Here is a 14,495-nt window from a genome sequence, read left to right on the forward strand (position 1 = left end):
TAAACTGTATTAATGAATGAAATGTTCAAGGTGTCTGAATAAATTTTGGTTTGACTGTGTGTATATATATATATATATATATGTATATATATACAGAGAGAGAGAGAGAGAGAGAATTGGTTAATGGTCTAAATATATTTGCAAGGCACTAAGTGTCAGTATTCATAAGTACTGTATGTGCCTGAATCTGTTGTAGTAAACTACCTCTGCTGTCACTTTCATGCAACACTTGGTTGTTCTCATGAATTTAAGTAAAGCAGAAATTCATGTGAATGTGCATACATTTAGGGGAGCAACGTGATGGAAGATGAGGACCTTCAGGAAATTGGCATCACTGACCCAGGCCACAGGAAGAAAATCCTTCATGCAGCAAAAAGCTTTCCGAAGGTAGCGTGTTTCAGTCCCCAAATAGTATTTTTGGACACTAAGTGTGAAAACAAGTTTTCATCCACTTCCACTTAAAATTACCTTGGGAGTGGGTTAAAAGTCATTGCAAATATGTCTCAGAAAAAATAAAGTTAGTTCTGAGAGAAGCTTGTTCTGTATTTGTTTGCACTAGATTTAATATTTTGTTAGCTAATGCAATCACATTCAGACATTTTAAGTGTGAATGAGGTATACAAATGTCTCTCCTGGCTTTACTCAAAGTGCATTATATATGCTATGCCATGCAATTTGAGAGAGTGTTTTATTCCTACTTCAGGTGAAAGCTCTGGGGTGTGACGGAAGCACCTCTCTGTCCTCATGGCTGGAAAGTTTAGGCCTCGGAGAATATCTGCACAACTTCCTGTCTAGTGGCTACCGCACCCTGGACTGCGTGAAGAACCTGTGGGAGCTTGAAATTGTCAATGTAAATGTGCTTTCATGCTGGTTCAAACTATTTTTGTCAGCAGGAATGAGTTTTGTGAACTGTGATCTGATACAATGACCATATTTCCTCTGTGCAGGTGTTAAAAATTGGCCTTCTTGGTCACAGAAAAAGAATCATAGCCTCGATAGCAGAGCGACCGTATGAGGAAGCACCTTCAAAATCCAACCGCTTTTCCCAGCTCAAGGTGATAAACACAGACCACATGACATCCATATTACCAAATTATTTTCAATTAAAGATACAACATGCATGCAAATGTAACAATGCAATATGTATATAAAACTTCCATAAATAATATTTGTGCTTGATAGATTCAGGACCTGTTGTCTCAGAATACGTCGCCGCTCAGTTATATGGACCCGTACACCAGTCGCTCCATGGACATGCTGCTTCCACTGGGAGAATCAGGCAGAAAGAGCAGAGCATTGGATCAGGATGGCAGTATCTCCCTTCGCTCCTTTGGTGAAAGGTCACGCTCACATGTAAGTACCTCTGTGACCAAGATCAATGTGATTATAACGACTCCTTCCAAGTAACATGAATCACATTTGAGTCACTCTATGATAAATGTTGCAAACCATGTCTAAGCAGTTAAAGGGGACCTATTATGCCTCCTTTAGATGTAATATAAGTCTCTGGTGTCCCCAGAATGTGTCTGTGAAGTTTCAGCTCAAAATACCCCACAGATCATTTATTATAGCTTAGCAAATTTGCCCCATTTGAGTGTGAGCAAAAACACAGCGTTTTTGTGTGTGTCCCTTTAAATGCAAATGAGCTGCTGCTCCCGGCCCCCTTTCCAGAAGAGGGCGGAGCTTTAACAGCTCATGCTTTGGTTGTTCAACAACAAAAAAAGCTGGAGAATCTCACGCAGACAAAATGAGGATTGTCAGTAACGGTGTTCAGCCTTACATTGTTCAAACCGGAGTCAACACTGATGGAGAGACTCAGGAAGAAGTTACAACTTTTAGACGTTTCTGAATGGTTAGTGGATAAATTTATGTAGTTGCTGTGGAGTTGATTCATCTCATCGACTAGCATGTGCCGTCATGTTAATCTTTTGTGTTGAATTGACCCTCGTTTGTGAAGCAGTCCGGCGTAAAATGACGGCATGGCAACAACACTCTACTACAACAACTCTTCTTCTCTAAAGCAGCCCAACATGGCCTCACCCCCTTTGTTGTGTGTTCTCGGGGGCGGGGTTTATGTAAATTTTAGGGTTAGTGATGTCACAAACCTGGGAAGAAGCTCATTGTAGTCCCTACCAGCCGTTTGTTGTAGTCCTTAAACAGAGATTTCTTTTGCATTGAACTTTGAGCGTCGTAACTTTGCAGATGTTGTTTATGCTCAAACAGCAACATTACACACTAACTAAGCTTTTGTATTTTTGTTAAATGTGTCTAAAATTCTGAAAATATCTGGACACAATTTTTTGGTGTCTCTAGTGCTATTTTAAATACTAAATATTCAGTTTTAATGAAACATATTTAGTAATATTTACTATTTATGTTTCCACATGCTCTCTAACAAATTAGTTAAAATGGTTACGAGGTCTTTGTGAAGAATTCGTTCTTGTACATGTTTGAAGGCTGATGTCTGTTACCACAGGGCACAGTAACACTTTTGAACACCACAGAACATGAATAATTAATAGCGTTTTTAAATAAGGCAAATTTTTTAAATAATTTAAACTCATTATGCTTTGAAATTTATGGAGGAACAATAGAAAAATGCTGCAAAATAACATTAAATGTAACTCCACTTTGAATATAAATTTACAGAATTTTTTTTATTTTTTTAGTTGGTGTGACCTTGACAAAGATTTCACTTGTTGTTGTGTTTTCCTTTAGGACCGTCATGCAGATCGTCACTCACGTCCACATATTCGCCCTTCCAGCCACTCTGCCACATATACCACTGTCTCCACCTGGCACCATCACCCTGAGAAACTTATCACAGAGTCCTGTGTTTATGAGGCCAGAGTAAGTCTTTTTCTGTGAGGATTTGTCAGTTTATACACTTCACAATAGATTTATCTGGACGTTTGCTACTTTTACTGAAAGCAAAGGGTTGGTTTACTTTGTTACTTTTAACAAAGGGTTGGTATGATACTAACTTCCCTCAGTTGCTTTATACACCAAAAGACTATCAGAGGAAAATATTCTTTACATGTTTGTGTGTTTTAATCAAACAAATTGACATGCATCTGATTTAAAAACACGACAAGGCAATATTTCAGAAGTTTTATTTTTAATAGCTTTAAGCGTAGTTTTTTGGCTGAAAATCGAGTTTGCCGAGGGATATAAGAGAGAGAACAGGAAATGGTGGGGAAATAAGATCAGGAAATTACTCAAACTGGCTTCACTATGTGTCAGAGTACGAAACCCCCAAAAGGATTGTCAAAAGCATTGTGACTCAGGTCGTAAAGATCAAAACCAGACCAAGACAGCGTCTATATTTAAATAAATAAAATATCTATTAATGAGCTCCACATTAAAAATTAAAGTGCTCTTTTGAACCATCATTGTTATTTTTAAAATGTGAATCCTGGGATGAAGCTGAGAGAGTAAGTATTGTGTAGCACAATAGTATGTAAGCTTGTTTCTGCCACTGAATAAAAAAGAAAAAAGGTAATTGCAACTTTTATATCTCGCAATTCTGACTTTATTTCTAGCAATTCTGACTTTATAACACGCAATTATGAGTTTATATCTCAAAATTCTGAGAAAAGAAGTCAGAATTGTGAGATAAAAAGTTGCAATTACCTTTTTTTCTTTTTTATTTAGTGGCGGAAACAAGCTTCCATAGAATAGCAGTAGATATATAGATAGTGATAGAATTATACATTTATAATGTTACAAAAGATTTCTATTTCAAGTAAATGCTGTTCTTTTTTAACTTTCTATTCATCAAAGAATCCTGAAAAATATATATCATGGTTTAAACAAAAATATGAAGCAGCGCAACTGTTTAGATAGATAGATAGATAAATAGATAGATAGATAGATAGAATAAACGTGAATATGAATGTAAATTTATGACATATACCATCCTTGAAAAATATATTTCTCTAATCTTCCTTTTCCAGTATTTAGGGTCTGTGATCATCCGAGATCTACGAGGAATTGAATCTACACAGGAGGCCTGTGCTAGAATAAGGGTATATATGCATAAATAAGTCAATATGCCACTTTTATTTCTTAAATTGTTGTTAAGTAACTCAGTGTATGTATATACATTTTGCACGTTAAACAGTTTGATTTTTCTGACTTCTAATTTTCACCAGAAATCAAAGGATCACCGAAAAGGCCCCGTTATAATTCTGAATATCACCTACAAAGGAGTCAAGTTTGTTGACGCAGCCACAAAGGTTAAAGAAACCTCCAGTACATACTGTAACTAAAGTTAACACTAGTTTACCTTAATGTTTCTTCTTATTAGTAGTGTTTGCTAAGCCAAGCATCACTATCAGAGTTAGAGATTTGCTCTACAGTAACCCGTCCTGCACTATTTGTGGCACGGACATGAATGATAGATTATGGTTATATATGGTTACATAGGCCTGTATGGTTATGAATTAGTTAAGTGCTCATGTTTTTAGTGGATGTTTGAAAATTGTGATGGATTCACTCAGTATTTTTGTACTTTTGCAGGCGCTGGTTGCAGAGCATGAGATCCAGAACATCTCGTGCGCGGCCCAGGATCCCGATGACCTTTGCACATTTGCGTACATCACAAAAGACCTGAAGTCTGGTTACCACTTCTGCCATGTCTTCACTACAGTAGAAGTGGTGGGTGTTGTTTTATCTGCTATTTTATTGGGGAACCAATCATGGCTGAGAAACTGATTTGTTAAAGTCAAAATGGACCCCATTTAGTCTAAGTGTGCTATAGAGCTGATAATAGAGTCTAAATCAATATTTATGATCAAACAAAAGATGGATGGAATATTTAAACTTGCTATATTCTGCAGTTTTGCAGCATTTTTAAAGTAACTTTTTTTTAAAGTTTATTTTATTAAGGTGCCAAGGTGTCTTTTACCAAAGATGTAATTTAGTTTTTATTAATTATTATATGAAATGTATTTATTATTTTAAATGCATTTCAGTAATATAGATAGATAGATAATATTTATTAATATATAATTATATAAAAGATTATAAAATACAATAAATTTCTTACATTGATAATAGGAAATCTTGAGGAGCAAATAAGCAAATCAGAATCATAGAAAAGTCATTTTAAATTTTAATAGTATTTCACAATATTGCTGTTTTACTGTATTTTTTTAATCAAAAAAGGCAGCCTTGGTGAGAATAAGACTTCTTTTAAAAACATTAAAATATTTTTGCTTTTTATGTTATTTTATATGCATTTTATTATTTAATTTAATTAGATTTCAAATTTCTGACATTGATTTGAAACTAGACAGGATAATATTTATTTTAGTGCTGTCAAACGATTAATCGCATCTAAAATGTGATTTGTGTTTACATAATAAACGTGTGTACTGTGTATTTTTATTTTATTTATATATATACACACACACTCACACACACATATGAATGCATATATTTAACAAAAAATACATTATATTTATATAAAGATATTTATATATAATATAAATTATATATATATATATATATACATGTAAATATTTCATAAAATATACATGTATGTGTGTATTTATATATACATAATATACACGGTACATACACAAATATTATGTAAACACAAAGTTTTATTTTGAATGTGATTAATCGTTTGTCAGCCCTAATTGATTTATTTAATTTAACACCCCCCCCCCCAATCTCATTTGACCCTTAGAATTAAACCGTGCTGATTATCTGTCTGACCGCTTTATGTAAATGAGCTCTGTTGTGAATTGTGATTGGCAAGCCTCTTCACATGTGAAAATGAGTAACACTTACAGTTTGCAGTTTGGCTGTCAGGTCCAATACAGTTTCCTCTGTCACTTTTTGCTTTTTATAGCCTTACTGAGAGTGAAAATACATATTGTGTAATTATTTAATGCCTCAACTAATGGCTGTTCTCCGTACAGACACAGACCTATGAGATCATCCTGACGCTGGGACAAGCATTTGAGGTAGCATATCATATGGCTCTCCAGGCACAGAAGGCCCGTCGTCACAGTTCATATGCTGGTCCAGCCTCCGAAAACATAGAAACCAAGACCAACAGGCCCACCTCGCAGTCCCGCAACAGTATGAGTCGCCGCTCCACTGTGAGTATGAGTTCGGCACACATAACGTCTGCATAAATGCATGGTGTGATTAAGGATGAAGGATGAGTGTATGTTCACATGTTTTTGATTACCTCAGGAAATTCTTTTCCCTCAGCTAGTAATAAGTAGCATTTACAGTATTGCACTTATAATGGACAAGACATTTAGAAGAGTTTAAAAGCAGAAATGTGCAGCTTATATATTTTTGTTAAAACACTTCTTCTGATTCAGTGCAAAATGTGTTTTATTTGAGTTGTAAAGCTGTCTAAATCGTACATATAGTGGTCTGACTAGTCGTGGATGAAGTTGAATGTTGAATGCACTGCAAAAAAAGATTTTCTTCCTCAGTAATTTTGTCTTGTTTTCCAGTACAAATATCTAAACATTTCTTAAATCAAGATACATTCACTTGAAAAGCAATATACTTCGGATATTAAGTCTTGTTTTTTTGAAAAAATTATCGAAATTAAGTGAGTTTATGCTTAAAACAAGAAAAAAAAAATCTGCTTAATATTTGTGAAGAAGAACAAGACAAAAATATAACCCCTTTTTTGGTATCCTGTAAGTTTTATGTCACTAATGTTATTTACTTTTAAATGTGTATTTTCTGTATTTTAAAGGTTATTCTATTGTGATGTATTGTCCTCCATTATGAGTGCATCACTGTAAAGATAATTTTTGCTTCCTTATACAAACTGTGGGACGAGTTAAAATTATTTTCTGTGTTAATCAACAGCTTGTCACAGATGCTGTCTATAAATCTTGAAACCTGAACTAAAATATTGACTTGAATATCCCAGAATCAATAGACTTTAGTCAGAGTATATCGTAGATGTCATATTTAATGGCTTTAATGGCTTAGTTTGCATTTGTGTCAGATAAATATGTTTTTGAGTCAATATATTGGCAGCACACACTTCATTCTTATTTGTGTCTAATTCAATATGGGATTGATTTTGAACAATTATAGTGTTGGTTTGTTTCACAACTTAGAACTTAAACTGAATTTTTTTTTTTCAGCATAAGCTGTTTTGTTTTGATCAAGCCCAGACTGTTAAATATGATTAGATTATTTACAGAATTACAAGACAATAAACATGATGTATATAATGTATAAAATAAAGAGCTAAAGTTAGCCATTGCTCAACAAGGGATAGTTAACTTGATAGAAAGGTGGAAAAAGAGGAAAATTATAATTTTGTTCAATTATAAGTTAATTTTGCTATTGTTTCAAACATATTTTGAAATGTTCATATACTAATTTCTATAGTTTTATCTAGCTGTATGGAATGTTTTAGAGTGAAAATATATAATCAAACCAAAAGAAGAAAGAATAAATGCAGAAACATTTTTGAACATGTTTTTCATGTTAGAAGTGCAGTATGAAAAACATGTGCTAAAACCAAGGTAGTGAACCCATTTAAAATTTACCTTCACTTGTGATGTTGTGATGAAAGAACACTAATATGATTTCCATCTTTAAAAATTGTTCACTTAGTTTTTTTTATCCAATTTATTAAAACATATATGATGGAGTGGTATAAAATATACTGCACATTAGGAATGACCCACATGATCCACTTCTTGGAATGGGTTTAATTGTGTCGAGAGGTGTCACCTGTATATTTTTCATGTCTTATATGTCTTTACTTTACTGCCGTAAGCCTGTAATCTATGTCTCTGTGCTTCTGCCCGGTCCTCCTTCCCAGGGTGCACCTGTGCTTGAATGCCGCTGCTGTTACTGTCACACGTGCTCCGCCCACCGCCCCTCCTACCTCCCGCTGCCCTCTATCAGCCCTGGAGTTCAGGTTCTGCTCTCTCTCTTCCTCACATTCTCCAGCACTCTTTCTCCTGCTACTTCTCTGGCTTTCTTCTCCCTGCCACTTATTCACTTTACTAATTTTCCTGTTACGTTTTCCAATTTTCACTGTTATCCACCTATTTTTTCCCCCATGTACATTTTTGGTTGACACTAGCAACAGGTCACAACTTTAAAATGTGGTATAAGGAAAATCTTTTAAATTCAAGATGATATAAAGGTTGCAGTCATGTATAATCCAAGGATGAGGATCTGTTGTGTTATTGGCAAATTCTTGTTTTGGCCTGAAGATGTGCTCGATATGTCAAAAGAATAAAGTCTGTTTAGGTGACTCTCACCAAACCTGTCAAGAACATGTCCAGATGATATTTCACTCCAGCATCAAAAGGAAAAAATAAGATATTATATTTTGCATAAAGAAAATTATGACTAGAAATTTTGTTTTGCATTCTGACATTATTTTGATGACAATTAAGCATTAAAAAATCTCTTTCTTAATATATATATAAAACATAAACATAAAAATGTATATACTTTTTAACCACAAATGCTCGTCTTGCATTGCTCTGCGATGTGCCACACATTATGTATATATATATATATATATATATATATATATATATACAAACAATTTTTTAAATATATGTTTATACATTTTTGTGTATATAACGAGAAAGAGATTTTTTCACACATATAAATAGATAATAATACAATAAATAGTAAAACGTTCATGAGCATTACGGTAATGAAACTTTTGTGCATAATTGTCTTAAAGGATTAGTTTAATTTCCTGATAATTTACTCACCCCCATGTCATTCAAGATGTTTATGTCTTTCTTTCTTCAGTCGAAAAGAAATGAAGGTTTTTGAGGAAAATATTCCAGGATTTTTCTCCATATAGTGGACTTCACTGGGGTTCAACGGGTTGAAGGTCCAAATGTCAGTTTCAGTGCAGCTTCAAAGAGCTCTACATGATCCCAGACGAGGAATAAGTGTCTTATCTAGAGAAACCATCGGTCACTTTTTAAAAACATAAAAATTTATATACTTTTTAACCACAAATGCTCGTCTTGCACTGCTCTGCGATGTGCCACACATTATGTAATCATGTTGGAAAGGTCACGCGTGACGTAGACGGAAGTACCGATTCAGTGTCTACAAAGCGAACGTGCAAAGACTAAATCAAATGGCCTTTACAAAAAAAGGGAAAACAACGATGTCAGACGATTTTGAAGTTGGAGGAGAAAATGAGATGATGTGAGTGAATGAGAATGAGTTTATCACCCTACCACTGTACTTCCGCCTATGTCACGCGTGACCTTTCCAACATGATTACATAATGTGTGGCGCATCGCAGAGCAGTGCAAGACGAGCATTTGTGGTTAAAAAGTATATAAATTTTTATGTTTTTAAAAAGTGACCGATGGTTTCTCTAGATAAGACCCTTATTCCTCGTCTGGGATCGTGTGGAGCCCTTTGAAGCTGCACTGAAACTGACATTTGGACCTTCAACCTGTTGAACCCCAGTGAAGTCCACTATATGGAGAAAAATCCTGGAATTTTTTCCTCAAAAACCTTAATTTCTTTTTGACTGGAAAAAGAAAGACTTAAACATCTTGGGTGACATGGGGGTGAGTAAATTATCAGGAAATTTTAATTCTGAAGTGAACTAATGCTTTAATGTCATAATGCAAAATTCTAATGGTTTAGTTTAATTTAAGCAAAATTCAAGTGATGAGGATTTTGGGGTGAAATGTGACCCAGACATGTTTTCGTCAGATTCGTGCAGTTATAGTTGTACTTCACAGATCACTACACAATTCTTCTATTAGGTTTGCCAAGCCTGGAGCAATGTCTTTGAAATTATTAGAAAACAATATTCCACATAGTGGGCGTTTCATATAGTGAAACGAAAAGTTTGTGTCGCCAAACAGTGTCATTGAGAGGACTTTTCAAAAACAAAGTATTGCGCTTTAAGCAATACTTAAAATATCTTACATTTACACTTTTTATTATCTAACTCAATATCATCACTTTTTTTTTGGAAAAAACTCAAAATGACAGTATCAGGCGACCTACTTTTAAAATCTGATAAATGATTTTAAGATGAAGATTGCGTGCAATTTGAAAGGACGCATTTTCCTCAATTTCTTGTAAATTGATTCTTAAATTTATGTCTACAATTAAGCAACTATTTCCAGGCATTTGTGTATAAACTCTCAAACCACCATCAGGTCCAGATATAAGTGTTGTTGTCTATGTCTACGGTGATTTCTCCTACATGGTGTTCATCCACAACGGCCATCTCCTCACTTGTGTGAAATGTGGGTTTCCGTTGGCTGCCATTCTCTCCTGCAGTCTCACTCCTCGCTCCTACTTCTCCGGCAGATCGACCCTCTGGAGCCGGAAACGGACCTGCAGTCCCTAGGCAGCACCAGTTGGCTCTACGAACCACGGGACTCCTCCAGGCCTTCGAGTAGCACCAAGTATGAGACCACCATATTTTGAAGCAGGGCACAGCCCTTGTCCAATCCCGCCTGCTGCCCCATTTCAACCCCACGCCCCATAGACTCGAGTGCCCCGTGCCTTCTCACTGTGATTTGTAGCCTCCCTCAGGGCAAGACTACTTCCCACGCCAATCCCGACCCCGGTCCTTGCCTGCATTGCCCTCTCAGAGAGCCGAACGCCTCCACCATCCTTTTTTGTCGTCTTGACAGATGAGCGCTTTCTGGAATTCTTGGATTTGCAGTATAACCAGCCTCCTCAAACTCTTCCGTCATGGTCCAAAATCGCCTCTGAAAGCTTCCATATTTTATACATTACACTGAATGTTTACGGTTTGGTCCCTCGTACCAGAGGGTTCTCTATCACAAAACCTCCGAACTTGAGCCAATGTGTAGGCGCCGAGTCCTATCGAGTAGCTTGGACACTTGTAGCATTTCTACATCTCCTCATCCAGATGGACACGTTGGCGGAACTTTATTAAAAATTAGTAGATCAACAAACTCTCAGACTGCAACAGCAATACTAGTACTGTTTTTCAAGTTTACGTAGTTCACGATCATGAATGCAACATAACGCAGTTTCCCATCAGCGCTCCCCAAACCCCGTAGCACTAGATCACTTTTTTCCCCCCGTAGTTGGACCCACGTTTCCCCCCCAGCATTTCTTCAGTTTTTCAAAAGAGTTGGTCTGTAATTTCGATTCACATCCAGTGCTTCCTTTTTTCTTACCAGGCATCTGCAGCTCTGAGGCCCTCGGAAGAAAGACAATGCCTGTTTAGAGTGTTTTAGAGGTTGGGATTGGAAATGCAATACTGTTTTACTAGGAAGAGTAAAATACAGCCCCAAGAAAATGGAATAACCAAGACAACATTCCCATTCGGTTTTCTTGTTGTATTTGGGACGTAATTTGATTAATGACCTTGTATCTAACAAGGGAATCTATTTTATTTCGTAAAGTTCTATATTTGAAACTTTACATTGTTAACATCACATGATAAATGTGTGTATAACCTCTATGTTCATTTTGTGATTGATTGATTTGTTCCGTAAATTTAGTTACCTGAGAGAAGTAATTTGCAGAAAGATAAGACAAAATATTTTCGTAGACGTAATAACTGTAAATGTTACTATTTTCAATTGTAGAAGAATTCCCATGGTGACAATTATCTTTAGAGAGAAGATAATGAAGCCAAGAAAAGAAAAAGCACTAAGGCTAGAGAAAAAAGTTCCAAACAGCCTTACGCATATTGTGACAAGTACTGAACGTTTGGAAAACCACTGTAAGTTTGCACCACTTTGTTTATTCACGCAAAAAATGTTATTTCAGTGTATTAGATGCTAGAAATCTGCTGTTTTACTTTGGATAAATGGCACAAGTTTTATGTTCCGTCTTGTTTCGTAGGCCTATGCCATGTTCACACTGCAGCTAAATACGATTTATTTTATTCCTAGTTCCATTATATACAGCAGTAACAATCGCATTTTGAAAATAGATTCACACAGGAAACATTTAAATAGTGACAACTGCATTTTATTAAATCTGCGTAGCATACGCGACCGAACCAAACTAGTAATTAACGCAGTGACGTCATTCTCACGGACACTACAACTCTTCTGAGGTGCCAGAAAAACCACAGAAACTAAGGTATGTGTCTTGATTTGTTCGCATATTTCGATAGTACCACTTCACCGTAGTTTCTCCCACCAAACCTAAAAATATAGGACACAAATACGCCTCTGTTCGCTTATATTCATCGTCAAAAATAACGGCGTCCATATTTCTGGATTATAACCGCCACAGCTGTCGCTATGGTGACAGTTTCGCAACGGTCGCGATTGCGCGTTCCGGAGTGACTCCGGTATATCATACACATACAGAATTCAAGTTTAGCTGATTCATTTCTCATTTAAATGTTGTTGTCACTCTCAAAACGTTGCAGTGTGTACTTGGCTGTTTTTTATTCTTGTGTGGAAAAGAACGGTTTGATTTTGGCTGTGACTCACCTTTGAACTGCAGTGTTTGTCTCTCATGTCCTGTTTTATCTGTTAAAGTTGTGGTAATTTCTTTGTGACTGTGTTGCACATCCTCAGCCTCCAGACATTGCTATCATCCTCACACATTAATAACCACCGTTTGACATTGTTTTGTCCCATTTCCTAACTGAAAATTGCCAAAGAGGCTTACTTAAGATTCATTTAACTCATGCCATCACATCCTGTAACGTGAGCTTTGTGTATTTTTTGACACTGTGTTCATATTTCTGAAATTTTGTCACATATTTAATATTTCTAGTTTAATTAGCAGTCCTGACTGGGCTCTGACAACTTGATTGGGATTTTAGAGCATTCCCATTTCTGAATTCCAATATATTTTTCCTTGTGTAGCTTACTCCACCTTTCAAGTTTCCGGACACCAAGGTGTGAATTGAAGGGGACTCAGGTGAAACTTTATGTGAGTCCAAATGAGGAAGAAATTGAGTGAGTATGCGAGAGAGAAAGTGGAATACAAAATTAGCACTTAACTGCCGTACCAAACGGACTGTCCAAAGTTGCTCCTACTGCAAAAATAAACTTGAAAAAGGACATTACTCGACCGATAAACTGATTTGCTGGTGACGTGGAAATGGACATGACACGTCAAATATTAAAATATGAAGCAGCATGATATTCAGTTTGATTGAATCTCACAAAGTAATGTCGTATTTCACCCCAAAATCAAAGGTGATATTTTGCATAGGCCTATAGCAAATGAAGCCTAGTTTTAGGACTATTAAGATTTTGGGACATTATTTTCTTGACACATATTCACTGCAAATCATGACTGTAATGTGGGTGAAAAAATAAAAAATCTATAAGAATATATTAAATATAAGATGCAACCAAAATGTATAGGCCTACTGACAGTTGTACTCTTCAAATGTAGTCTATTTTATTTAATAATAAAATATATTATATAATAATATATTTCTCAATATGATGAAAAAGATGTTGGGGGAAATTTGCTTAATTGCAAAAAAAAAAAAGTATGGTCCTAAAAATAGGTTTTATTCGCCGCTTTGATTTGATTTTGGGATGATTCAGGCATTTCTCAAGTTTTCCATGAGATTCACTCACTTCTATTTTCAAATAGCAAACGGAACTTTATGGAATTTCTGGAAAACTGGAATTCTCTTTCCTGAGCACTGTGTGAACATTATGACATTTTAGTGTTCAATGTTTCCTCTTAAACTGTGGTTTATTTTCATATGGAGAAGGACTTTGTGAGTGACGTTAGCTGCGTATACCTAAAAAAAAAAAAATGAAAAATGAGTTTCTTGATCTTTTTGAACTCTTTGTACATTGTAGAACTGCTTGTTGAAGATTTATGGCATAATCAGCAAAAAGTGTATATGAAGAATCCAGCTAAATTAAAATCAAATCAATGGTTGATGCAATGATCTTACTGTGAAATAGCGAAGATGTAGCATATTTAGGCTATTGATTTGCCGTATGAAAACAGAGCTGAATTAAATGTCACTTTATGGCCACCTGTCACAAAGCCTAGCTGTTTAAGCATCACAACAAGTGTTTTATTTTTTTTTATAGTTAGCAGGTTGTGTTTGTGGGCACATATGCTGCAGTGGAATAGTTAGAATGATTTACAGAAATGAGAAAGAAAAAAAAGAAAAAATGCAAACCCCTCAGGCAACACTTCTCCCTCGCTTCCTCTTTGAATTCACTTGAATTTCTTTTGAACTTCACATAATTTGAGCAAATATTGACAAACAATTTAACACAAATTACATTAGTAACCTCTATTTTCCCTGGTTGGGAAGAGTACGAGGATGTCAGAAACATACCAGGATCAGGGCTGAATGCTTGCACTTGACAACACAAGAAAAAATACCACTGTTGGCCTATGTAGAAGGTAAAGTAACTACGATTAAAAGATGTCGATTAAATTTACTTTTTGTCCTGAATGTTCATACTATTCTGTATGTTCATTCCATTTAAGGAACAATCATTATACTATCTCAATGCCATTGAACTAATAAATTCAAGACTTTTTGCTCTACGTTT

The 14,495-nt window shown here is 35.6% G+C and overlaps 1 protein-coding gene across 6 annotated transcripts in view; it reads left to right on the forward strand.

The window, feature by feature from the left end:
• Nucleotides 1-14,490, forward strand: part of anks1ab (ankyrin repeat and sterile alpha motif domain containing 1Ab) — a 31,624-nt gene extending 17,134 nt beyond the window's left edge. Inside the window, exons 4-14 of one of the 6 annotated variants that reach the window (XM_051896850.1) lie at nt 289-387; nt 704-850; nt 948-1,055; nt 1,183-1,353; nt 2,719-2,850; nt 3,957-4,028; nt 4,155-4,238; nt 4,522-4,659; nt 5,931-6,113; nt 7,823-7,921; nt 12,822-14,490. In XM_051896850.1, coding sequence (XP_051752810.1) covers nt 289-387; nt 704-850; nt 948-1,055; nt 1,183-1,353; nt 2,719-2,850; nt 3,957-4,028; nt 4,155-4,238; nt 4,522-4,659; nt 5,931-6,113; nt 7,823-7,921; nt 12,822-12,860 — 1,272 coding nt within the window. In that variant the 3' untranslated portion in view covers nt 12,861-14,490. Of the gene's footprint in view, nt 1-288; nt 388-703; nt 851-947; nt 1,056-1,182; nt 1,354-2,718; nt 2,851-3,956; nt 4,029-4,154; nt 4,239-4,521; nt 4,660-5,930; nt 6,114-7,822; nt 7,922-10,290; nt 11,184-12,821 lie in introns of those variants that run through there. The other 5 variants (XM_051896847.1, XM_051896848.1, XM_051896853.1 and 2 more) reach the window with 5 other exon arrangements.
• The last annotated feature ends 5 nt before the right edge of the window (nt 14,491-14,495 follow it).

Source organism: Ctenopharyngodon idella, chromosome 6 (assembly GCF_019924925.1).
Source record: "Ctenopharyngodon idella isolate HZGC_01 chromosome 6, HZGC01, whole genome shotgun sequence".
Lineage (NCBI taxonomy): Eukaryota > Metazoa > Chordata > Actinopteri > Cypriniformes > Xenocyprididae > Ctenopharyngodon > Ctenopharyngodon idella.